The sequence below is a fragment of the Aotus nancymaae genome, unplaced genomic scaffold (assembly GCF_030222135.1).
Source record: "Aotus nancymaae isolate 86718 unplaced genomic scaffold, 86718_ANA_hifiasm-v0.15.2.pri h1tg000021l, whole genome shotgun sequence".
In the NCBI taxonomy this organism is placed as follows: Eukaryota; Metazoa; Chordata; class Mammalia; order Primates; family Aotidae; genus Aotus; species Aotus nancymaae.
In genome coordinates, this window is record NW_026988433.1 from 2,035,548 (window position 1) to 2,060,649 (window position 25,102).

At 52.5% G+C, this 25,102-nt stretch overlaps 1 protein-coding gene across 4 annotated transcripts in view; it reads right to left on the reverse strand.

The window, feature by feature from the left end:
* ADGRD1 (adhesion G protein-coupled receptor D1) overlaps positions 1 to 25,102 on the reverse strand; it is a 172,725-nt gene that overhangs the window by 36,888 nt on the left and 110,735 nt on the right. For all 4 annotated transcript variants that reach the window (XM_012455940.2, XM_012455938.2, XM_012455937.2 and 1 more), the window contains 2 exons: positions 23,507 to 23,580; positions 17,117 to 17,240 (listed from right to left, as the gene is read on the reverse strand). In XM_012455940.2, the coding sequence (XP_012311363.2) occupies positions 17,117 to 17,240; positions 23,507 to 23,580 (198 nt within the window). The remainder of the gene's footprint in view (positions 1 to 17,116; positions 17,241 to 23,506; positions 23,581 to 25,102) is intronic.

Below are 25,102 nucleotides of genomic sequence, written 5' to 3' on the forward strand. Positions count from 1 at the left end.
ACCTGCATTTCATGGGGCATCATCTCTCCCCCAGGGACGTGGTAAGCCCTGAGAGTGCAGACCACTTAGGACCCGCAGCTCTCAGAACAGCAGTGAGCACTCCTGGGTACAATGGTAACCGGAGGGATTTGCTGAAGGCATCAGGGGAGATAGAGCCCTTAGGTCTACCCATCTGACTCTGCCACTGATTCAACAGAGAGACTTCCTAAATCTCTATCACTGATTCACTTCTTTTAAATGGAGAACATAAAGCTTTACCCCATCTATCTGCAGCTGCAGCAAGGTTCCAGTGGGCAGTATGCCAGTTTGCTGCACACTGGGCTGCAGTTAGTCAGCCAGCTCTCAAAACACTTTCATCCCCATTCTGGGCCACCCATTCTACTGGGAGTTTCTGACCAACGGGAGTCCATCCCTAGCCCCAGACCCACACCTACCCATTTATGCCTTAGGCCTTCCAACCATAATATCAATTAACCTTATCGTCAACCAGCCACACCCATCATCAACCAAACCACCATCAACAACCTGTTATTAATCAACCCACCATCAACCAATCCATCATCCATCAACCTTACCATTAACTAAGCCTACCATCAGCCAACATTATATTCAAGCAGTGCACCATCAGTCAATCTATCAACCAGCTCCACCATCAACCAACCTGGCCATCAACCAAACCGACTGTGAACTACCCTTACCATCAACCAACCCATCATCAATCTACCAGCCAACTCCACCATCAGCCAAACCCACCATCAATCAACCTTACCTTCAAGCAATCCACTATCAACCAACTCTACCATCAACAGACCCATCATCAACCAAACTCATCATAAACTGACCTTCAGCCAACCCACTGTCAACTAACCTGATCATTAACCAACCCATCAACCAACCTGATTATCAATCAAACCCACCATCAACCAACCCTACCTTCAGCCAACCCTATTCTCAACCAACCTACCATCAACCAACCCACCTTACCATCAACAAATCTTACCATCAACCAGCCCCACCATGAACCAATCCCATCATCAATCAAGTCTCTTTATCATGCACTTTTATCGGACCCACCCAAAGCCAGCATCATGCCAGGCACAACGCAGAACACTGAAAGGAAAGGCATATGGCTTGTCCCTTAAACAGAGCTAAGAGCCTGACCAGGCAATTCTGAAATGAGTTTAAGTAACATAAGGCCAGATATATTGGAGGGTCACATTTTACATGGTGCTTGAGTTATAAGGTGAGCCCACAAGTAAAAATGATAGATGATCAAAATGACTTTGAAAACTCCTGAGATCCCCATAAACTAGAGTCCACAACTTATGCACATAACCTCATACATTACTCGTACACACAGTGCTTTGAATAATCCTGAGGCAGACTTCAGGAGGGATCAAGAAGAAACTGCATGTAGACGTCAGGGTCTGCAAAGCTCTCTGCTTCAACACAGCTTTCAAGTCCACAGAGTGGACTGGGCGGAAGGTGATAATCGAGGTGATTCCGATAGCTCACTCCCTTCTCTTTACTACAGAGACTTTCTAGTGGTAACACACATCCAGCCACGGATTTGTTATTGTATTACATAACTCCACCACGACCTGCAAAAGGCCTTAGGAAACTGGAAGGGTGATCTGGAGGAGGGGAGAGAAATACTGAGTGGGTATTAGGAGGGAGAGGGCTCCACACGTGCCTCAACACTTGGGCAGAAACCCGACAGAGAGGATAGGAGACAGCCTTCTAGACCAGAGTGATGTGAGCTCTGATGGTCAGTTCCATGAAGACAGGTCAATTGCCTTGTTTAACTGTGAATCCCAGGGGCCCGACAGAGGATCTGGCAAACTCTAGGCATCGTGGAGAATCACAGAAGAGTGGCTGGGAAAGACAGGAGGGACTGCCTTTATTGGGCACCTGCCGCTTGAAGGCCTGGAATCCTCACAGCAAGCCTGCGAGTGGACAGCGTGGTTTCCCTTTACAGATGAAGACGCTGAGGCAGTCCCGGTAAGTGACTGCCCACCACCATACAGCTAGTGAGAAGCGGTGCTGGGGCTGACCCCTGCCGGTCCTGTCTCAGCAGCAAGCATGTATTCAGCACCGACTCTATGCCAGGCATGGAGGTCTCATCGCAGTGGGGAAGCAGGTAATGAACAAAGATGTGGATGTGTAAATGCATGAATAAATATGGAAGGCTCCAGTGTCATGTTGATGAGGCTGTGATGGAAACGCACAGGGGCGGTGGTGGAGGTGACTGCAGAGGGACAGAGGAATGCTGGCCCTCACACGGCCATGATCTGAGCAAGGCCCTGACCACAGCCCTTCCCTCTCCCTCGGAGCACCCACCTCCGAGTCCTGCTGGCTTCTCAGCCACCACAAGGCCATCTGTCTCAATCCTCTTTCTGATTTCCAGAGCCTCTGCCTTGATCTCCTGGGTCTCCCCACAGCACCAGCCCCATCCTCTACCAAGTCCCTCCTGGTGCGGGCTCCACTGTACACGGGAGCCTCGTCCCTCAAGGCTCACCCCCTCCAAGATGCCTGAGGCTCAGACTCAAGCCCCGCTTCCCCACCATGGCTTCCGAGGCCCCACACACTCCGTCCCAGCCCGTGCCTCTGACCCGCCTCCATCCATCCTCTCCCTTCATCATGGGAAAGCAGGAGCCTCCCCAGTAGCTGCACAGAGGGGACTGGATATGGGAAGCTGGTTACAAAGGTGAGGGAAGCCCTGAAAAGCCAAGAGAAGGCAGTAACGTAGCCCAGACGGCAGCCACCACAGAAGGACAGCAGGAGAGGGGACAGCCACGGAGCCAGAGCCGGGCCACCAGCAGGCACTGGAACCAGACCAGTCTGCCCAGGTGAGGCTTCGGGGGGGGGTGGTCTGCATGTAGGGCTGGAGGCACAGGGAGATGCCCATGCCAGCAGGGGCCCAGGCAGGAGGCTGGCCCCTTTGTCCACCCTGCAGTACCATCTCTCCTTGGTTGGACTTGGCAGGAAGCCATGCATAGAGCAGAACAGGACAACTGGAGGATGGGTTCCAGAGCCCGAGAGCAGGGCCTTGGACCGGGTCCACACCCACCGTGGGCACACCGACTGGGGGACGGGTTCCAGAGCCCGAGAGCAGGGCCTCGGACCGGGTCCACGCCCACCGTGGGCACACCGACTGGGGGACGGGTTCCAGAGCCCGAGAGCAGGGCCTCGGACCGGGTCCACGCCCACCGTGGGCACACCGACTGGGGGACGGGTTCCAGAGCCCGAGAGCAGGGCCTCGGACCGGGTCCACGCCCACCGTGGGCACACCGACTGGGGGACGGGTTCCAGAGCCCGAGAGCAGGGCCTCGGACCGGGTCCACGCCCACCGTGGGCACACCGACTGGGGGACGGGTTCCAGAGCCCGAGAGCAGGGCCTCGGACCGGGTCCACGCCCACCGTGGGCACACCGACTGGGGGACGGGTTCCAGAGCCCGAGAGCAGGGCCTCGGACCGGGTCCACACCCACCGTGGGCACACCGACTGGGGGACGGGTTCCAGAGCCCAAGAGCAGGGCCTCGGACCGGGTCCACACCCACTGTGAGCACACCCCACCGCCACACCGGCCCTCAAACCAGCCATCTGCTTCCCCACTGTTGACATCCACCCTGTCCGGACAAGGATGGTTCCTGCCTGTCTCTGGTCTCTCTGGCTGGCATCCAGGCTCTCACAGGGCCTGCCTCCTTCAGGGCAGCCCTTGGCCCCTGACTGAGCTATACACCTGCCCTTGGCTCCTGGGCAGCAGGAGCAGCCGGGCCCTGGCAGATCTGTGACTCCGGGCATCCCTGGTTTGGCAGCCGTGCTGGCCGTAGGCAGCCGTAGCATGTGCCAGCAGCACGCAGCCAGCCTCCCCCTGGGCCAGGTCCAGTTGCTGGCAAATTTCACATCCACCGTTGGAAATGAACCGACTGCTGGAGACAGGTGGAAATGAGCTTCTTGGCCTCTTCAGGGGTGCTGCGGGCTTGGGGGGGACTGGCCATGGGCAGGACTTCTTCCCCAAGGACCCAGCTGGGCTGCTGTGTGTTTGAATAGATGCTGCGACTTGCCTGCCTCAGGCCACAGTTACCTTGTTGAAACAGTCAGCTGAGGGGACCATCGCCCCCTTGTTTTCCAGACCAGGAATCCTGGGGGGTCCTGCTGCCTCCCCTGGCCACACGGCTTGTATATCAGTCTGGGGCCAGATGGGAAAACAGAGACTACTCCACTCTTTCCAAGAGTGGAACATTTGACTCAAGGAATTGCTCACCCTGGGGAGGGGAGAGAAGGAAGACCTCACAGGGGTAGTGAGGTGGCCCAGGAATGAGCCACACCCCAAATCCCCCAGTGGAAGCCAGAGCCACAGACTGCCCAGCAGGGACTACAGCTGCAGCAGAGGATGGGCTGCCAGAAAAGCCACCTGTAGCAGCGACAGAGAACTGCTGGGCCTCCTCCCCTCCCACTGCCACCCCAAGTGACAGACCTGGGACTCGGCACAGCAGTCGGCCCTGGGAGGCTGAGCCAGGCAGCAGGGGGTAGGTGGATCTGAGAGCAGAACCAGGACCCAACACTACCGGGAACTCAGTCGAGTCCCTGCTGTGCCCCAAACAACGGCTGCTGTAAACAGCTGTGATGATGTAAAACCGACTGGCAGTGCCCCCGCGGGAACCCAGCCCGCACAGACTCTCAGATGGAGGCCGGATGTGTGCACAGGTTGCTGGTCATTTGCAGCATCACCTCAGTGTCTGCCCACGGGGAACTACACAGTGGTTAACACGGGAGATGTGGGTCTGTGTACCCCGAGAAGGAGCAACCTCCAAGATATATGGGTACAGTTTTTAAACTGTGCCATCTTGCCAGGCATGGTGGTGCACACCTACAGTCCCAGCTACTTGGGAGGCTGAGGTAGGAGGATCTCTGGAGCCCAGGAGGTCGAGGCTGCAGTGAGCTGAGGTGGTGCCACTGCATTCTAGCCTGGGCTACAGCATGCAACCCTGTCTCTAAAATGAGTAAATAATAAATAAAAATAAAGGGAGTAGTCTATATGCTTTGCTACCCTTTGTTTAAAGAATAAATAGGTTTGCATCCACTGAGGTACAGAACATTTAAAAAACAAACAAAACCAAAGAGCAAAGCAGGGCCCCGGGCTCGGCGACTGTCTGGAATGACAGAAAAGCGAGCACGTGTCTAGGCTGCTGCTCTGGCAGGGCCAGGAAGCAGGAACCGTGGCGGTGACGCGAAGCCATTGCTCTGGACAGAGCCTGAATGGTGGCCGTGACCCTAAGCCGCTGCTCTGGGCAGGGCTGGGAGGCAGCAACAGTGGCTGTGACCATCAGTTTCCACTCTCTGCCTTCTGTGTTCTTGCACTTTCCCACATGCATGTATCATCTTTACAAACAATTCAACCTGCAGAACCCCTCTGTCTCCTGACACCCCAGCTTCCTCTGCGTCCCAGAAAGAGCCCTTGAGCTCCTGTCCCCACTCCTAACACAGGGGCTGGAAGCTTCTCAGAGACGGCCCCACATCCCCACTCTAATTCCCAGGATTCAGCACACTCATGACGAAAAACATGTGTCGACCAGAAACCTGGCCGCTTCAGACGTCAATCCCTGACCGCAGTCTTGCAGCCCACAGCTGCCCCTCAAAGCGACCCCTCCCTCAGCCAGGCTGTCCTGTGGGGCCGGGCTGTGCGTCCATCTGCCTCTGGAACCTCCAGCCTGACCCCCAACCATGTCCCCAGTCCTGGCCACCCGGGACGCCCCCAGCTTCACAGAGTGAAACCCCAATTCTGAGGACAGCCCCAAAAGAAGCAACGCCTCTTCTCCTCTGAAAGGAGCAGCCTAGGTCTGCTTGGAGGAGGCAAGGGCAATTGAATTTGTCAAGAGGGGCAGGGCCAGAACCCTCAGAACCCTGAACCTACGTCTACTGGCTCCCAGGACTGCGATGTGGCCAGGCAGGGCTGGGCTGAGCGGACAGCAAAGCTGAGTCGGGCAGCTCCTGGCAGCTGCTCCATCCTGAATGACAGGTTTCACTTCCTGGGCCCATTTCCCAATATCCCAGGTGACCAGCAGCCTGAGAGCCAGAGGGACTGAAGGGAAAGATGGGGGTGGCAGGTGGCAGCCCACTCAGAGAGGCACAGGCCACAAGGTACAGGGGAAGGCCCTGGGGGCTGCCGGGAAGGCATTTGGAGGGAGACTGGAAGGGCCGTGGGAGGAGTGGGCACGGTGGGAGACGGGAGGGGGTGAAGGACACATGACCCTGCACCTTCCCAAGTCAGGGCTTTGAGCTCCCAGCTCCCACCCCAGCCCCGCTCTCAGCAGCCAGGACAGGGTTCAGGAACGCGTGCCCTAGAGGGCGTGCTGGCGGATGGGCCGGAATGGTAAGGAGCCAATGTAGAAGGACCTGGTGGGCTCTGCCCACTGTCCTCTCCTTCCGGAAGAACTGCACAGGCCGGGAAACCAGAAGGGGTGGTGACAACTTTCTGGGTCTCTACAAGAATGGCAATGAGGAAAGATGCCCTCCCCACTTGGGGGAAGACGCTGGTGACCATGGCATTTCTCGGGGATTGGGGAGGGGGTTGGGGGCTGAACAAACCAACTTCCTTGTTATTCCTGGGCAAGGTGGGGCCCTCTTCTGCCTCCAGCCTATACAGCTCCCCCCACCCCCATACATAGGGCAATAGACCACCCTGCCTCGGCACCCACAGCTACAGGACCAAACCTTCTTTGCAGAGTGAATGAAAGGAGACTTGTGGCTATGAACTTAGAATATTTCACGCTGAGACAGCTGCAGCCCCTAGGTATAGTAGCCAGGCCATTTCCACTCCACTCTCATGGGGTCTTCAGGGCCAGGACAGCCCCAGGGACCTCATAGTCATGGCTTACTGTGTTCTGTCAGGCTGTGTTTGGAGCTGGGTGCTGAGGCTGGGTGCTCAGGGCTGAGGGCTAAGGCTGGGTGCTGAGGCTGGGTGCTCAGGGCTGTGCTGAGGCTGGGTGCTGAGGCTGGGTGCTCAGGGCTGAGTGCTGAGGCTGAGTACTGAGGCTGAGTACTGAGGCTGGGTGCTCAGAGCTGGGTACTGAGGCTGGGTCCTCAGGGATGGGTGCTGAGGCTGGGTGCTGAGGCTGGGTACTGAGGCTGGATACTCAGGGCTGGATGTTGAAGCTGGGTGCTTGGGGCTGGGTGGTGCCTACTTCTCCCTCCTCTGATAACCACCACAGCTCCACATGTCAAAGGGTCCCACCCATGTCACAGCAGGGAAACTGAGGCTCAGAGGAGTCACCTTCCAAAGCCACTCGGCACATCACCAGGAGGGATGCGTGTCCAGCTGGCTGGGAGGCGGAGGGCACCGCTACTGACCTCAGCTGCATGCAGGAGCTGTTCTCGGGAGGTCGTCTGGCTGACATTCACCTAGAGACCCCGAGGAGGGAGCCTGTTTCTGACTTGAATTGTACACGCTGCAGCTGTCAGCACAGCCCTGCCTGTGACACACCCTCAGGACCACAAATGCAGCTCGGGTGGTTCTTACAGCTCCCAGCAATGCTGTGCAATTCAGGCCCCCGCCACTGCCCTCCCTGCGCCCTTCCCTGGAGCCAGAGCCCGTCTGAGGGGCTCAAGGCTGCACCTGGCTGGGTAACCATGGGGCACGGGGCCTAGAACTGTGGGTCCGAGGGGAGGCCGCACTGCCTTTCCTGCCTCAGGAAGGCGTGGTGTGCCCCCACAGTGCCCTTCCTTTCCCACCCGTAGCTAGATTTAGAAATGCCCAGAAAAGCCTGCAGCTGGTTTCAGGACACGGACTCCTCTGAGTCAGAAACCACAAACTCAAATGCCTCCAGAGAAGCAGGGCATAAGTTCAGGAGGCCAACGGGAGCCTGCAGACAGAACGGCCAGGTGGGACTGTGCTGCTAAAAAGAGCATCCTCCCTTCCACAGTTCCCACCAAGTCCCTTCCTTCCCCAGACAAGAGCAGGAAGCATTTCACTGTCTCCTAAAAGCAGACGAGTGATGCAAACATGAAGGGGAGGGGCAGCTGCTGTGGTACAGAAGGCCATGGGCACCGGGGGGCCTCAGGGACCTTGCCTCGAGTGCAGGGATGGCAGCCACTCGCCTCCAGCACCGTTTCCAGTCTGGGCAGAGGGGGGAAGCCCAGCGTGGCCACATCTTCCTCCTTTTTTTATTAAAAAAAAAAAATCCAGGAATCCAAAATTTTAGGTAAAATATTGGTGTTCTGGAATACTGGAAACCAATTTTTAAAAACTGAAACCTCCATGGGCTAAATGAAGCCTGTTCACTGGCCAGAGTCAGCCTTCAGACCACAGTTCACGACCGTCTTACTGAAGTGCTTTTTCCTTGTGACCACCAGGCCCCAAGAGTGGGTGCTCGGGAACTGGCATTCCCAGGTGCTCCTGTACTGGCACAGGCTCCTGCACCTGCCAGGTCACAGCCACCCCAAGGCAGGCACCCGTGCCTGGGACACTTCCCATGCCTGAAGCCTGGGAAGTGGCCGCCTACAGGAAGCAAGAGCACACTGGTGGGCCCTGGGGCGTCTCCCCCTCCCACACGCCCCTCCAGTACTGCCCCTCCAGTACTGCCCCTCCTAGACAACCAGACCATCTCCTGGGCCCACACACCCTGAGCAGGGAACACAAGTGCCAGGAGCAGGTGCAGCTGATTTTCCCTAAGGCCGGGCCCAAATGGCTTCTACAGCACCAGTTCCTGTGGCCAGCACCTTCGTTAAGTGCATGGCTTCAGCAAGAAACACTGGGTGGTCCACGCCTGAGCCCTCCTCTGGGTCCCTGGCTGGGCCAGCCCACACCTGCATCCACTCCTGTGTCAACCTCAGGTCCTCCCTCCCTCGCACCCTGCCGGTCAGTCCTCAGAGAGGACAGAAAGTCGAGCTCCCACCTGCCTGCGCCGGTACAGACCAGCATGCATGTGGTACTCTGGCTTCCAAAGAGAACACGTCTTTCCCCTCCATGCCCTCATTCATACAGCAAACGTGGGCATGGGCATGTCTCATTGCCCGGGCATCGGGAAGGAGCAGTGAGTATGAAACAACCCCCCAGGTAGCAGGCCTCGGAAACACCTCTTCAAGCTGGCTGATTTTATTCATTTGATCATGTCATGCAATTCCACACAAATACATACAATGGGTCAGAGCCTACAGGCTGGTGTTTACAGTCCTGTCTCTCCCCAGCTCCTGCCACTGCCTTACCTGCGTGCTCCCTCCTACCCCTGCCCACTAACAATGTTGAATGCGCCGTCCATGACTTTCTGATCATCGCATACCAAGATACAAATGTTGCATATTTAAACACACATACAGAAACACAGCCAAGCATAGAGGATTCGTTTGGTGTGGCTTTACAAAAACGGGGTATTTATCACCATAGTCTACGTCTGTCCTTTTGACATGATACTTTGCAGTCCCTGCAAGCGCCCTGGCATGGTGACGATTCATTGTTTTATAGCTGCACAGCATTTCCTGATTTCATCATTCCTCCTTCAGTAGAGATGAATAATCTCCCTTAGCATGGATGTACAGAATGTGCACAATCATTAGTGTTATGTTTATTCATGCTTCTGTTATTTCTATTATAAATAATGTAAATATTCTTATTTTATGCTTTTTTAAATGTCATCTTACTTGCTGATTCTTTTAATTATCTGACATAGATATGGATGTACTGAGAAGTTACAGGGTCTGTTCTGGATGAATTCTCTGTCTGTTCCAATGGCCTACTTTTCTAAGATAATTTAATTCAATTAAAAGAAAAACTTGCCTTCTTGGAGTTCTTACTGGATCTGGGGTTGCTGATTTCAAAGGTGCAGAAAGTGGGCCTGGGGAAGTGAGCAGTTGGGAGAGGGAAGGGCGGGTCTAGATGGAGTTGGGGGTTGAGGGGCGGGTCTGGATACAGTTGGGGGTTGAGGGGTGGGACTGGATACAGTTGGGGGTTGAGGGGCGGGTCTGGATACAGTTGGGGGTTGAGGGGTGGGACTGGATACAGTTGGGGGTTGAGGGGTGGGACTGGATGCAGCTGGGGGTGAGGGGCGGGTCTGGATGCAGTTGGGGGGTGGGGGCGGGTTGATGCAGTTGGGGGTGAGGGGCGGGTCTGGATGCAGCTGGGGATGAGGGGCGGGTCTGGATGCAGTTGAGGGATGAGGGGCGGGTCTGGATGCAGTTGGGGATGAGGGGCGGGTCTGGATGCAGTTGGGGGTGAGGGGCGGGTCTGGATGCAGTTAGGGGTGAGGGGCGGGTCTGGATGTAGCTGGGGGTTGAGGGGGCAGGTCTGGATGCAGTTGGGGGTGAGGGGCGGGTCTGGATGCAGTTGGGGGTGAGGGGCGGGTCTGGATGTAGCTGGGGGTTGAGGGGGCAGGTCTGGATGCAGTTGGGGGTGAGGGGCGGGTCTGGATGCAGTTGGGGGTGAGGGGCGGGTCTGGATGCAGTTGGGGGTGAGGGGCGGGTCTGGATGCAGATCTACTGCACAGCCCAGGTGTTCGTTCCCCTGCTTGAATCAGAAGCACCCAGGATGAAGCTGTTTTGTGACTCACTCGTAAAGCAGAGCTACCCATTCCTGTCCACGGCTGGAGGAGGAATAAACTGGTACATGGTTCCCAGAGTACAATGAGGCAATGTCTTTGAAAAGCAAAATGCCTGTGTCCTTTGCCCACAGATTCACCTGCCAGGAATCTAAAGAAGCGTGTGCAGGGTCACGTACTCCGGAACCACTGGTAGTCGCCTCACACTGGAAGTAGGCAGATGCTGGAAGCCATCGAAGTGCCCGTCAGCAGGTACCTTGACATGGCACCTCAGAACCTGGGCCCAAATCACCAAGTTGACAGAAGCAAGCAAAGACAGAGTGTCATTTTGGGGTCTCCTTCCCTTGGACAGCAGCCCTAGAGCCCGCCCCAGCCCAGCCCAGCCGACTCAGGTGAAAAGCCAGGAAGAAACCCCAGAGAGAGAAGGGACAAGATGCGGACACGAGCTCCTGAGCAGAGAACCTGCACCAGGAACCCGAAACCAGCAGTGTGAGCCCAGGGCCCCATGGAAGACATGGATCCAGGTCACAGAAATAAGGTCATTCGTGATATTTTTATTTATCATCTGAGTGTGCTGCAAATTTGGTTTCTACTTATGATCTCAGCCTTAACTTTTTTTAATGTTGATGAGAATGTTCATTTTTAGCATGGATAATTTTAAACCATTTTCAAATTAACCTTTTCTGGCAATGAATAGATGTGATTTGCTCCCATGAAGACACCCACAAACTGTCAAAATCCAGTGTCACCGAGAGCGAGCAGTGACGGACTGAGACCCATAAATGCATCTTTGTTCCAGGTTTTTCACTCACTGGACCAGGCCCTTCTCTTCCTTCCTCTACCACAAACACACAACATGTACAAACACAGTTTTCAGCTGAAAGTGTACCTCGATCTCTCTGGCCATGCCAAGAAGGAAGCCACACTGGGCTTTAGCTCTCAGCCTATAGAGGGTCCAGAGGAGGAGGCTCTGCTCCCAGGCAGCTGGTGCTCCAGAGCACCGGCACAGCCCCAGCATTAGGGATTTGGCTCAAGGCTGAGCTCTGCCCCCTGACGTGACCTCAGGGAATCCCCTGTGACTCTTGTTTGTGATGGCCACAATGACAGCACCTCATTCCTGTGGTGAGGACTGAAGGAGAGAGCAGCCGAGTGCAAGCCCTCGCCAGGCAGGGAGCACCCTCAGGCATGGAGCACTCACAGGCAGGGAGCACCTATCAGGTAGGGAGCACTCTCTGGCCAGGAGCACCCACAGGCAGGGAGCACCCCACAGGCAGGGAGCGCCCACAGGCAGGGAGCACTCATCAGGTAGGGAACACTCACTGGCAGGGAGCACCCACAGGCAGGGAGTACCCACCAGCAGGCAACACCCATTAGGTAGGGAGCACCCATCAGGTAGGGAGCACCCATCAGGTAGGGAGCACAACCAGGCAGGGAGCATCCAACAGTTAGGAGCATCTACAGGCAGGGAGCATCCGAAATGGTGCCTGTTACCATCTTCCCCTTACTCCCAGGTGATAGGCGTGTGACGGCCACAATCATCAGCTAGCATTCAATAGATGGCTCCTGGGAGCCAGTGAGCCCGGCACCCACTCTGCAGAGCTGTGCATGAGGGAAGACCTTCCCTGAAGGCAAGGGCTGTGTCCAGAACCCCTGCTCACTGACCCTTGGTTTCGGCACCTTTTTAAGTCACAGTCTGTTCCTTCTGTCTCTGGATCTTCCACCTTCCCACTTCACTCAATTCCAGGCTGAGGACCTGTCTCTCCAAGTCCCCCTACAGCTCCTGGACAAGGGAAGCTTTCCACATGCTGATGAGCACGTATTTGGGGCCAGACTGTCTGTCCTCAGATTTGGTGACAACTGCGGCACCCATCTCCCAGGACATGAGCAGAGTGTGAGCTGATGTTTGCAGACCGGGTGCCTCCGCGTGGGTCTGTCCAGAGGGTGGGCTGAGACTGGTGGGGCCTCACTCCCCTTGGGCCTTGTCGGAAATGATGCCCGGCCCCAGTCCAGACCCACTGCATCGGGGATCTGCATCTTCACAAGACCCCGGGCGGCTGGTCCAGCACCCAGATGACCTCTCACGTATGGCTCAGAAGTAATAACTGATGACACCTCTAACAGTCAGATTTCACGGGAGAAAGAGCTCGCCAGCTTTTCTCAGTCGGAAGATGGGGCAGCCCTGGTCATCTGCAGTGGCAGTCCTGCCCCTCCACCCGCACCACATCACCAGGGTGCTGGTTCTCGGGTCACCGCAGCAGCCTCTGAAGTGGTCACCCGCTGTCATCTCTCCTGCTCCCTGCCTGCCCTCCCAACCCCTGGGCCTGGAGCCCCTGCCTCAGCCCTGGTGTCTCCCCGAGGACCACCCCTAGCTGCTCCTCCTTGCCCTCTGCCCCCACCCTCACCCTGTTCTCTGCCTGGACTGTCCTTGCTCAGGGCTAGAAGGCTCCATCCTCTCCACTGTGAGGTGCAGAATCCACTGCCACCTTCTCAGGCAGGCCCTGCTGGGCCTCCGTCTTTAGAACAGCACCGGCATCACCACACTGTGTTTTAGCGCCTAGTTAGCCCCAAGTCACCCTACGCGGTCTCCCGCGTGGCCCTTACAGGGCAGAACATGGTGCAGGCTGACTCACTGTGTCTCCGTGAGCGCCACAGTGTCCTCACCGCCAGGTCCCCACTGGCCGAGTGCTACCTAAACAGCCTAGGCTCTACCAGTAATTCAATAACAGGCTGTTGAATGACAAGGGATCGCCAGCAAGCGCCCTCCTCTCTCTGGGGCTCAGTTTCTCCGCTTGTAAGAGGAGCAGCCTTCGCCACAGCACCACGCAGACCGCCCATTTCCAGGAACAAACATGTGCTCTCCATGGGGGTGGCTCTGTGCCTTCTCCCCTGGGCGGCTCCCTACAACATCAGGAGGGAAGCCCGAAGGGAGCCCCGCAGGCCAGGCCTGGCAGGAGGGGAGCAGAGAAGCAGAGCCCACGGGAGGGGAGAGAAGGCATCACGGCCGTCCACAGAGGACAGTGTTCCTCAGACTGAGGCCTGGCCCATGGCAAGAAATCTGTGACATCACAACTTAGTGACAGGGCAGGGCAGGCAGGACACGGAGGGAGGAGGCGAAGGCAGAGGAAGCGGTGGGTGGCTGGGCCGAGGGGTGGGGGCAACAAAAAGGGCCCTTGGGGCACGGGGTAACTGACGTGGAGGCTTCACAAACCCAGGAACTATTTCTACGTTCACTGCACTCTGGTGCGGTTTCATTCATTGTTTAATTTTCTTTAAATTGCCACTAATGATCCAGGTCCTGGCTCTCCACAGCCACCAGCAGCCCACCTCCAGGCAGTGCAAACCCTGGGGTTCAGCAGGAATGCCCCAGGGGCTGCAGGCCAGGAGAGGAGGCGCCCACGGGAAGCCATGGGGGGACATGGAGACTGGGAGGGGCAGTTGCTGACTGGGCAGCTGTTCTCAGGGTACCATTCCTTAAGGAACACGCCCTGGGGATTGTCTGGCGGGTCCCAACTGCCTGCACATTTGCCACTGAAGGGTGAGGGCCACAGGTGGGCTTGGATCCCACCAGCCTCACGACAGTTGCCCCTTCGGAACCTCTAAAACCTCCTGTCACGTCAGAGCCCTGAGCCAGAAATCCCTGCACTCAGGGCATGGCAGTTCTGCCCGCTGCATGTCCGGCCCTTCTTGGAGGACCCCGATGGTGCGAAAGCTACTGGGGAGGCTGCGGGTCCCCTGTCACCCAACGCTTCATCTCGAACAGAGCCAAGGGCTCCTGGGTCCAGGCTCCAAAGCACAATGGTCTAGGATGGGGGGTGTGTATCTGTGCACAAGGGACCAATGGATGTGTAGTGCCCCCTCATATCCACTTAAGATATGGCTTAGAGCCTGGGCAACAAAGTGAGGCCCCATCTCTACAGAAAATTAATACATGCACCAAAAAAAGCTGGTGCAGCAGCTCACACCTGTAATCCCAGCACTTTGGTAGGCTGCGGTGGGAGGACTGTTTGAAGCCAGGAGTTCAAGCCCAGCCTGCGGAACATGGTGAGAGCCCATCTCTACAAAAAATTTAAAAATTAGCCAGGCGTTATGGCATGTGCCTGTAGTCCCAGCTACTTGGGAGGCGAGGCAGGATGATAGCTTGAGCCCAGCAGTTCAAGGCTGTAGTGAGCCATGATCAAACACTGCACTCCAGTCTGGGCAACAGGGTGAGATCCTGTCTCTATAAATTAATTAATGTAATTTAATAAAAATAAAATATGGCTTGGACATCTCTCTGGAATCTCCATAAGTAATGCACAATTCGACACCAAGTCCATCATGCAATGTGCAAAAAGAAAGGGCCTTCTCTTTGGAAACAGGAATAGCTGTTTCCCTCCCACATCTTCTGCAGAGTGAGGCCCATAGCATTCATGTGAGCGGCAGTCCGTCGGCCGGGTTGGCTGCAGGTGTCACGTGCGGCTTTCACCCTGTGAGAAGGTGCAGCACAGGAGCATCTGCCACTTTGTTTTCCATGGAATTTAAAGATTAGGTTATCTCCATCTGCCCCGGCAGCATTGTAAGTCACTTCCAAACACCAGGGCCCTGTCTCCACCGATGTGAGAGTAACTGGTCCGCCAGGCCTCTGCACACAGAACCCCGTGGCTTGGGTTTGCTGGTGGTTTCTGTTGTGGGGTGACGGGCACCTGGGTTGAGCACTGGACTGTGATGCAGTGAACTCGTGTCCTTCCCACAGCAACCCTGGGAGGCTGCATTCCTGGGCCCTCATTCTGGAAAAGGAAACATCTCCCAGGATGGGAGAAGGCAAAGCCCAGATTCTATCTCCATTAAACCTTGATGAGGTCTGTCACCTGGTCAACAAGACAATACAAGCACAACCCATTCAAAACCCCCCAAATCCCACACAAAACCACGCAGGACCCGCATGGCAGCATCACCCTCTGGCCCAGTGCAGACACTGTGGATGCTGGTGGATTCAGGCAGATTCTGTCTGTCCACGGCATTGATAAGCGTGACCAACAGGCAGGCAGTGACCCAAGCAGGGGTGGGAGTTCAAACCCTGGCGACGAAGTGCCTGCTGTAAAACACCTGTGCTTGGCGCCCCATACAGGAAGCTGCTGTGATCAGAGACATCCTGACTCTTTCCAAAGCCACCCAGAAGAGCCCTAGACTGGGAACAAGCTCCCAGGAGAAATGACTGGCCACGATGAGCACATGAGGCTCTAAAAGACCAGGACCCCGCATGGAAGATGAGTCTCATGACAAACCTGTCCAGGAGACGCTGGAGGCGTCACTCTTCCCTGCCTGACTTACCCTCCAGCCTGGTCCTCTCTCGGGCCCCAATATGCCCAACGCCAGCCACAGGTTACAGCCCAGCATCCAACAGATCACCAGTTCCCAACACATCTGCCAAACCCAGCCTGGCTCGGAGCAGCCACGTCTGTGCAGTCAAACCAGCCCTTCTGTGAACTCCAATCCACAGAGGTGAGTGTGGGTGTCCACAGTGCCAACAGGACACCTCCTTCCACTCCTGGTTTCCACCTACGGGTGAGTTTACTTGCCCCACCCCAGACCCAGGGTAGCCCAGGCCAAGCTGCTCCCAAGTGTAGCTCTCCAAAGGCTTCCTGCGCATTTAGAATAAAACTCACACTCCTCCATTTAGAATAAAACTCACACTCCTCCCTTTACAGTAAAACTCACAGTCCTCCATTTAGAATAAAACTCACACTCCTCCATTTAGAATAAAACTCACACTCCTCCCTGAGGCCTGGACACTGGAGCTGAGCCTGCTCCTCCCAGCCTCCTGCCTCCCCAGCGCCTGAGCTCAGGGTGCTCCACCCACAGCCACGCCTAGCCCCTTCCTGCCCCCTGCCCTCTGCACTTGTTGTTTTCTGGCATAGAACGTTCTTCTCCCAGGCCTTCAGGACAGTCGCTTCCTCTGGCCATCCAGACGCCTCGTCCTGGAGACACCTCTCCTCGCCCCTCCATGAGGACAGCCCTATTCCCTGCTGTCAAGACGCCACATCCTGGAGACACCTCTCCCCGCCCCTCCATGAGGACAGCCCTATTCCCTGCTGTCATCTTCTACCAGGCTGCCCTCTTCCACTTTCTTCCTACACTGATTCAAAGTTACTAATTTATCTACTAGTTTATTATCTGTCTTTCCCAGGAGAACACCAACTCCTCAAGAGCAGGACTGTGTTGTTTTTCTTGTTTCCAGCAGAGCCCCCAGTGCCCAGTTCACAGTAGGCACCCAGTAAGAATCTGCCAGAGGGATGGATGGAGGGATTAGGGGTCCCTCCTCGGGTACCCGCCTGGTGCGGTCTGGGTGTCACTGTGGGAAGCACACCACTCCGGACTTGGCTTACACAATCATGGGCTCCTCGGATATTTGCTGGCGCCCAATACATGCAGGGCCCTGGGTGACAGAAGCCAAGAAAGATGACAGATTCTGTTTTTAAACACAAGCCCCATGGAGTAACATGCCCAGGGCCCACGGGCACTGGTGGGCAAAGCGTTCCTTTCGCCCCGACCTGCAGCCTCATGGCACATCCTCCAGGTCCCAGGACCCGAGGCCTGGCTCTTACCTCCAGCGGGACCACCTGCATGAGGACGGCGAAGTTGGTGAGGTGAGTGCAGCGGCAGATGGAGTGGGTGCGGTTTCCTCCCGCGAGCACACAGCCCTGGTTCGACCAGACCCCTTCTCTGGAGCTGAGGACAGAAGAGAAAGGATCAGAGGTGGCAGCACTGCACCCTTGGCAGGGGACTGAGAGCAGCACTCCCACAGCACATGGGCCCGGGAACTCATGGCGGCGCTCTGTTGGTGTGAATACTGGTGATTATCATTTTCTTCTCTGTATTTCTGTATATTTTGTTTTTGTTTGTTTTGAGACAGGGTCTCATTCTGTTTCCCAGGCTGGAGTGCAGTGGTACAATCATAGCACACTGCAGCCTTGACCTCCTGGATCCTTGCAATCCTCCGGCCCTTGCAAGCCTCCCAAATAGCTGGGACTACAGGTGCATGCCACCATGCCCAGTTAATATTTTTATTTTTGTAGAGATAGTCTTGCTATGTTGCTCTGGCTGGTCTCGAACTCCTGAGCTAAACATTCTTCCTGCCTCAGCCTCCCAAAGTGCTAGGATTACAGGCATGAGCCACTGCACCCTGTCTTCTATATTTTCAAATTAAAAAAAAAAACAGATTTAAAGTGTTCTTCCCTGAAGTTGCAACCTCACGTTATGGGTAAAGACAAATCCTTGCTTCAGCCAAAGGCAAGAGCCCTTGGGGAAAGCATTTATAAAGATGAACAAGTTAAAAGGCTCCAGTTTGTATTTCCCTTGTATTGACTTTCAACTGAGGTGTCAGCACGGACGTGGCAGATGAGACTGTGGCTGCCGGGCGGCATGACCGGTAAGATCCAATCTCGTACCTCTCCGGCCAATGTCCACCGGACAGAGCACGGGCCTGCAGTCTTGGGTAATGGTAACTCCCCATTAGCCCTGGGTGACGCAGAGCCCAAGGGAGGGACTGGGATGGTCCTTCAGACATGACTCAGGGGTGGCTCTGAGCTTGAGGATGGAGACTCAGAGACAGCAGCTCAGTGGTGATTTTCATGATTAATGACCTGCTCTCCTAGGGGAGGGAGAAGGCATTTAGCAGACACCAGAGGACAAAGTCAGAGTCACTCGGACCTACCAATTTAGAGGAGCAAAACCCTATTAATAACTTCAGAATTGATGGGATTTAAAGACGGGGTCATGCCCTCCTCCTCTACCTCCCCACCCCTCTTGATCTAATTTTCCCAGAACCTTGGAAGGAGTCATCAAACACCAGCTTTTGTGTTATCCATTGAGCCTTTGTCTGTCTTACTGGCTGATGAGTACCATACTTCAATTTGAGGGTGGCCTGAACACTAACAGGCATTGAAATAGATGAACATGGTCATGGGTATGAGCCGCCCCTTCTGCTTACACAAAGGATAAGCTACACAACATGAAAGTCACATGGTTCAGATGGAGCTGCAAAGGTGTGATGATGACCTAGTTAGCCAGAGGACCGGAGCCTTAAATGGCATCAATGAAGATCTACTTCCAAGGGAGTCAGTGAAAACAAAGAGGCAGGCTTGCAGCTTGTGCATAAATAAATCTGCTATGAAAGCCAGACGAAGCAGTATCAAATAACATGAAAAATACATACGGCCCTGTGACCCAGGAAGTCTGCGTCTAAGAAAAATGTTCAGTCATGCATAAATAAAATACAGCATTCATAAATACAGTAAAACACATGTGTGTCCATACGGGCAAAACGCAGCAACGGAATGGGAGGAATGATGGAAGAAACACTGAATTAAACACCACCATATATTTTCTATGATTAAAAATATAAATTACATATAAATTATTGAAAAAAACACACATAAAACCCTCCCACAGTGGTTATTGCTGGGGAAAGAGGTGACAATCAGGATAAGAGGTAAAGGTCAAAGGGAACACATGTTTTTCTATTATGTTTTACTTTTTAAAATATATATATATATTGATATATTATTTGTATAATTTCTTAAAGTATCAGTCTAGAAAAAAGCAGCCCAGAATTCTAAGCCCAGTGGAAATCTTTCAAGAAGAAAAGAGAATACTTTCTCAAATGGTAACTGAATCTATTCCCAGTGGACCAGCACTACAAGAGTTAAAGGAATATGATACTAGACAAAAATCTACACAAAGAAAGAGAAGAGCTAGAACTGGAATAAGCGAAGGTAAATAAGCAATTATTACTGTCTTATTTTTAATTGCTCTAGAAGATAACTCATTCTCTGGGGGGAAAACACTAGCAATGCATTGTATTTGCGGCGTCTGCAAAGGCAGAACGCTCTGCAACAACAGCACGTGGAACGGGCAGGAAGATGTGTGAAGCTATCAGCATAGTGTCTTAGAATGCATTTGGAATGACGGCATAGTAGTTGAAGGCAGGCATGAATGAATTAGACATATTATGTACATTGCAAACTTAGGTCAACCACTACCAAAAAAGTTAAAAGGATGTATAAATTAGAAGTCATTTATAGTAGACAGAAAACAGCATCATAAAAGATATCCAACAATCCAAATGAAGTCAGAAAAAGGTAACATTTTAAAAAGATAGAAAAGTTAGAAGACATCTAGCAAAATGGTAGATTTTAATCCAGCCATACCAATGATCACGTTAAATATAAATTGTCTAAATATGTCAATTAAAAACAGAAATTTTAGGACTGGATTAAAGAAAAGACAAGACCCAGCTATATGCAGTCTAAAAGAAACCCACTTTAAATATAACTATATAAATAAGATGAAAGTTAAATTATGGGAAAATCAAACACTAATCACCAAAGCTAGAGTAGCTGTATCTAAATCAGACTAGTTAGACTTCAAAGTAACACATGTTTCCCAGGGTAAAGAGGAACGTTATGTAATGATAAAAGGGCTAATTTTCCAAGAAGACCTAACAATCCTAAATATACATGCACCTAATAATAGAGCTTCAAAATTCATTAAAGAAAAATTCATAAAACTAAAAGGAGACATAGAGAAATCCACCACTAAAATTGGAGAATTCACACTCCTTTCTCTTTAACTGATAGCAAAGTTAACAGAAAAGTAGTAAGAATATAGAAGACCTAATCATAACTATCAATCAACTTGGTGTGACTGACATTTATAGAATACTCCACCAAGAGTACACTTTTTTCAAGTGCACATGGGACTTTCATTAAAAACTGAACATATAAGGGATCACATAAAAACTTTTGTCAAAATTTTAAAAATTTTGACAAATTTTGAGTATAAAAAAATTATTTGCAAATCAATGGCAGAAAACTCTCTGGAAAATTCCCAACTGTTTGGAACTAAACCACACACTTTAAAATAACACATAGGTTAAAGAGGAAATCACAAGGAAAATTTAAAAATATTTTAAAATTAATCAAAATTAAAAAACATACCAAAATGTGTGATGCAGCTAAATGAGTGCTTACAAAAAATTACAACATTAAATGTTTATATTAGAAAATAATAAAGCTTCATAGCAATAACCTAAACCTATACTTTAAGAACTTTTAAAATGAAGAGCAAATTAAACTCAAGCCAAACGAAGTAAATTAAAGACAAAGAGGATAAGTCACTGAAATTGACAACAAACACAAAAGAGAAAAATCAATGAAGCCAAAAGCTGTATCTTTGGAAAAATATCAATAAAATTAATTAGCCTACTGTAAGAGCACCTCAGAAAAAAGAAGACACAGATTACAGAGAGAAAAAGCGAAATGGGAACATCACCACAGACCCTTCAGACATGAAAAAGGCTAGTAAGGGAATACCACAAACAACTCTGTGCCTATAAACTAAACAGTTTTGATGAAATTGATAAATTTTTCAGAAAAAAACATGAACTGCTAAAACTTATTTAAAAAGAGGCAGACAACCCACACAGTCCTGCGTCCATAAAAGAAACGGAAAGTGAAGTTGAAAACCTGCCAACGTTGAAAATGAAGGCTCAGATGACTCCATGCTGAATTCTACTAAAATGGAAAAAAAATACCAATTCTATACAAACTATTCCAAAGTGCATCCCAAAATGTAGCTTTTTATGAAGGTATCATTACCTCGATATACAAATGACAACATTACAAAAAAGAAGAAAACTGCAGACCAATATCCTGCATGCACGTAGACATAAAAATTCTCAACAACTGTAGCCAATTAGATTCAGCAATATACAAAAAGATAATACATCATGACCAAGTGAGGTCTATCCCAGGAAAGCAAAGCTGGTAAAACTTCCAGCTTTAATCATAATGATCCCACTCCGAAAACAACCCAAATGTTCCTCTACTAGGGAGAATACCACTCAGCAGTGAAGTGTAAAAATGAGCTGTTGATACATGCAGCAATGCAGTGTCATTGTGCTCAACACATTATGCAAAATTTAAAAAGCTAGACTCCAAAAGGCTGTCTACGCCATGATTCCATTTATGCACACTCTTGCAGTAGCAAAACTGCATAGGGCCGGAAGACAAATCAGTGCTTGCAGGAACCAGATGTGGGGGGAAGGGATGACTACAGACACGAGGGTGTCTTCAGGGTGAGGGATTGTTCCAATCCTGATTATGGTGGTTGCACAACTGTATTCATTTGTTAAAACTCACAGAACTGTACAATCATCTAAAAGTGTGGATTTTTCTGAATATCAATTATATAATAATAAGTAGTAACTGAACAATAAGCAGGAAGGATACAGATACTATATGCATGATGGTGGCTGCCTCTGGGAATTGAGGAAAAAGAACAGAAGAAGGTGGAGGTTCTTTAACACCGTCTGTGATGTTTTACTTGTTTCATTCTTAAAAATATAAAAATGTGGGCTGGGCACGATGGCTCACACCTGTAATCCCAGCACTTTGGGAGGCTGAGGCGGGCAGATCACGAGGTCAGGAGATCGAGACCATCCTGGCTAACATGGTGAAACCCCGTCTCTACTAAAACTACAAAAAAATAACCAGGTGGTAGGTGCCTGTAGTCCCAGCTACTCGGGAGGCTGAGGCAGGAGAATCGCTTGAACACAGGTGGTGGAGGTTGTAGTGAGCTGAGATCGCGCCATTCCACTCCAGCCTGGGCCACAGGCAACATGCTATTAACTATAACTTTTGGGCAATGGGTACCTGCATTTGTTATATTATTCTCCATACTTTACCCTGTTCTTAAATTTCCTTCAAAAATAAAAACCAACATGCCATTTAGTTTTTACCAAACCCAGTTCCCATTTTCTAGTCATAACTTTTTTCTCCAAGCGGTGCCCCCAAATTGGGATACTTATTTCTAGGAGCACATGCTCCCAATTTTTCATAAGTTACAAATGAAGGAAAAGGAGCTGCAACCTGCTGAGCCTGAGCAGGAGAAAATCACTGAAATTACAGAGCATCCTTCCATGCTGCAGAGGCATGACGCCAACGGCCACAACCAGAGGGAGGCCTCCTGGGGGACAAAAAAGTCAGCAATGTTTGCTGGAGGTGACAGGAGCTAGGCTGTGTTTTCCTCACTGTTCACAGAACAGAGATACAGGGGGATTATGCTGACCCACTGCTGCACCCCCAGCTCAGTGTCTTGCAATCTCCTGGCCTCTGGGTGCAGGGAGCGGAGAAGCTTTCTCTGCCGGGGGCCACTCCAGCAGACGTGGCACAGCCTGTGTGGACGCTGGGCTGGAGCAACAGGAGGAAGGAGGCGGGAAGTGATCCAGGCAGGGGAGGATGCCCAGGTGCTGGGGAGCCCTGTCAACATGAAGAGTGACAGGCCACTAGGCAGGGTATGAACTGGAGGTCCCAGATGTGTTCAGCTGCCTGTGCAGTATTTTAAACATTGGGAAAGTTCATATAAAAATCCAGCCACAGCCAGGCACAGTGGCTCACACCTGTAGTCCCAGCACTTTGGGAGGCTGAAGCGGAAGGATTGCTTGAGCCCAGGAGTTTGAGACTACAGTAAGCTAAGATCACACCACTGTACTCCAGCCTTGGTGACAGAGCGAGACCCTGTCTCGAAAAAAACAAAAACAAAAACAAAATTCAGCCATGAAAACTCATGACCCGGTAATGTCGGATCTGCAACCTGCATGCCACGTGGAACAAGCCCTAGGGGCGTAGGCGGGCAATGGCTGAGGGTTCAGGAGCCCCGCCCCTCCCTCCACTCCCTGGCCTTGCTTGGAGCTGCGTTTTCAACACCGCTCTGACTGTGGGAGCCACTCACTGTGAGCTCATGTCTGGAGCAGAATCGTGATCAGAGCGATGGGAGATCCATGGACATGGGGCTGGTGAGCAGTGGAGGTGAGCTGAGGCGGGGGCTAGGAGGGCAGGAGGAGACTGCCTGTGACAGGTGTGACAGGTAGACATGGGCGATACTGAGGGCTTGGATACCTCACGTCCACCCACTCTTCCCCGTGCAGAGGGTACCTGAAGTCCAGGAAGGCGCAGTACACAAAGACTTGGTTGCTGCTGTTGGTGGCCTCACTGTGCTGCTTACGCGTCTGAAATGAAAGAAAACAAACACGATGCATGACACTGCTAAAGAGGCCCCTGGTTCTCAGCAGTAGCATGAGAGCCAGACCCTCACAGCTGGGTGACCCCAGGCAGGGACAGGAACGGCCACCAATTTCTGTCTCCATATATTGTGGGCATAGTCCCATGTCACCCAGCCCATGTCATGCTGCCCTCTCGTCTGCCCTCCCTAACCCACCCAGGGGCCCTGGCAGGTGCCAGGCCCTTCCTCTAGTACACTCCTCCCCCAGGACACTCCTCCCCCTACAATGCTCCTCCCCCTAAGACGCTCCTCCCCCAGGACGCTCTTCCCCATAGGACATTCCTCCCCATAGGACACTCCTCCCCATAGGCACTCCTCCCCTAGGACACTCCTCCCCATAGGACACTCCTCCCCACAAGATGCTCCCTCCCTACTCACTGCCATGCCTCTGCGCTAAGGAGCTCCTCAGAGAGACCTTCCCTTCCCAACCTGTTCTAAACAGCACCAGCCTCTGCCTGCCCTAGCTCCATTCCACTCCCTGATTTTTTCATAGTATTGATCACCATATGGCACATTATATATTCACTGTCCACTGTGTGTGTGTTTGCTACCCTCCCCTCTGCAACGTCCACTACAGAAAGGACAGAGACTCTGTCTCATTCACGGCTGCATCCCCAGGACCTAGAGGGCATCTGGCATACAGCAAGTGCTTACTAAATATCTGTTCAACCAATGTACAAAAGAATAATTCAACAGGTCCCTGAGACCACCTTGTTTCAGGAACTGGCGTTCTCTCCTGGGCTGCTCCTGGGCTGCCTCCGGGGGTGTCCTCGGAGGACTCTGCAGCTATGGCTCTGCCCTAAATGAAAGGCACAGATGCCTTCAGGAGCCATGGTTGGAGGCTCAGGAGGCCAGTAACTTCATCAGGACCCAGGGCTGCTCAGAGGTGGCATGGCTCCAGGATAAATGGTGTCTGATGGATTCCCAGTCAGTCCAAGTCAAGCATCTCTTATGTGCCCAAAGCCTGTTCCATTCTGTGACCCGATCCTGAGCCATCATTGCTCCAGTGAGACCCTTCCCCCATTTCAGGGTGAAGAGCTCTCAGGAAGCCACTGTCTTATGCAGGACAGAGCAGCAAGGGTGGCCCCACTCTGAGAGCCATCTTGGCCTCTACCAAAGCCCCTCCTTTCCCAGGAAGCAGCAGCGCTGGTGCCCCTGACAGGCGCTCGGACTCCATGGCAGAACCAAAGGGCTCACAGGGCTCTCATCGCAGCATCTGTCTGACAGCTCCTCTGCCCTCAACCCAATTATCCTAGCGCTGTCCATTACTAATGTTTTGGCAAAATGGAATGTTTACTCCTTTTGCTTTGTCCTTCCGTATCTTAGGGTTATTTTAATGCATCACAGAGTCTCTTAAAACTGCCTGGAAAAGACGTTTTCTCTTCTGTCTTCTCAAAGCCACAGCCTGCTGTGAACTCTTGCACAGACACAGAGGGCACTGGGTCCTGCTGCCACCTGGACCACAGAGG